Source organism: Gracilinanus agilis, unplaced genomic scaffold (assembly GCF_016433145.1).
Source record: "Gracilinanus agilis isolate LMUSP501 unplaced genomic scaffold, AgileGrace unplaced_scaffold53597, whole genome shotgun sequence".
Taxonomy (NCBI): Eukaryota; Metazoa; Chordata; class Mammalia; order Didelphimorphia; family Didelphidae; genus Gracilinanus; species Gracilinanus agilis.
In genome coordinates, this window is record NW_025388684.1 from 4,994 (window position 1) to 6,653 (window position 1,660).

A 1,660-nucleotide genomic window follows, 5' to 3' on the forward strand; every position below is an offset into this window, starting at 1 on the left:
CCTACAGACCATAGAAACAGTGAAACACAAAGAAATTAAGGCAATGACAAATTAGCACAGAATCACCCTACCAGAACTGTATTCTTAGAGATCCTATAACAGAAAAAACACCATGGGAACAAAACATTGGACCAGACTGATATTATTGTATCTTATTGGATGTAATCAACTACCATAACTATCTCCTTGATTGATGATGGGAATGAATAGTATAACATAACTATATACATAATATAATTAGTTAAAATATAATTAAATATTATGTTTAGCTAGGAACTGATGTACTTGTACCTTACGCATGGCTGAAAAGAATAAGTTCAAACTAAGCCACCCTGTAATGAATAATTTTTGACAAGCTTGCTTCTTTGTTTAACCACAGTAAGATAATTAGTAAATGTCAGTCTTGTGATGTTTCAAAAGTTAATATGTGATTTTGAATATATGGAAAAAACCTGCATGAGATCATAAATAAAAGAGGGTATAAAAATTAAAATCAACAGATGGCACTTCAGATCAGCCACTGCAAACCTACTCGGTCTCTGGCTCTTCTCACTCCATTTTCGCTCAATTGTCCCACCCCCAAGGGGAACTGGACTGCTGGTAACCCCCCAGCACTGGATATTTCTTTTAATACATACTTAGATATAAACAGAGATGAGCCTGGGGGACAAGAATGCATCAGTCCACTTATTCAAATCCATATTCTTATGTCCTTTCACAGGCTTATTCCAAGGTCTCATCTTCTCTATACATACATGGAGAGATCAATGACTGTTCTTCAAATATCCCTCTATCACCCTAACCAGGACAAAGGGGTCTTTGAAGAGATCCCTCATCACTTGCAGCTTGACACCACCCATCTGATCTTTGGGAGAGGCAGGAATGCCCATCTCAAATTTAGGCTTCCTGGCATTTCCCGCCACCATATATCCCTGGAGCCATATCTGGAGAAGGGAAATGTCTGCCTGACATTCTGTTTGAAGATCCTGAGCAGAAGCAGTAGTGTGTGGGTGAATGGACTGACCCTGAAATACCTGGAGCAAGTCCCATTGATGGCAGTCAGCAAGGTCATATTTTCTGGAGTCCAGATGGTTATTCATGTTCAGGGCGGTGCTTCTAAAGAGAAGTTTGCCTGCTGTATTCATTTCAGCTGCTCACCTCTGATTTACAGGGCAAAGGCAGAGGAGACAGATGAGTTTGAAGCTATACAAGAGGACCCGGAGTCCCCACAAGAGATGAGGGAATTGAATTAATCCAGCATTTGTGGAGTTTTGGCTTGAATCTTTAGTATCTTAGGATAACCGTTCCCCCTGCAGAGCAGGGCAAAGGAGGAGAAGCAGAAATATAGCCCACAAGGGAGTTTTAGGACAGTATGTTTCGCTAGCCCACTGGGTGAAAAGAACTCCCTTGCTGATTACAAGAACTTAAGATATTAAAGCAAGTTCCCTAGAGTCTAACTCAGCATAGCCTGCTGGCCCAGCTCAAATAATGAGCCAATTCTAGCAGGAATAAAATGTCTTAAATGGTTACATCTATGGAAGGTAACTGTATAACCTCATATATTTTTAAAGGTCCTATGGGGCCTCCAAGATGGGGGAAACTATGTGAAAGCATGTCTTCGTGTATGGTGTTTGATTTTTTTCCTCCCCCTATATATCAC

At 40.4% G+C, this 1,660-nt stretch overlaps 1 protein-coding gene across 1 annotated transcript; it reads left to right on the forward strand.

Moving 5' to 3' along the window:
• The first annotated feature begins 755 nt into the window (after window positions 1–755).
• TIFAB (TIFA inhibitor) lies at window positions 756–1,253 on the forward strand. Its single transcript, XM_044684597.1, has one exon. It carries the CDS (start codon window positions 756–758, stop codon window positions 1,251–1,253), a length of 498 nt encoding a protein of 165 aa, XP_044540532.1.
• Window positions 1,254–1,660: the final 407 nt, after the last annotated feature.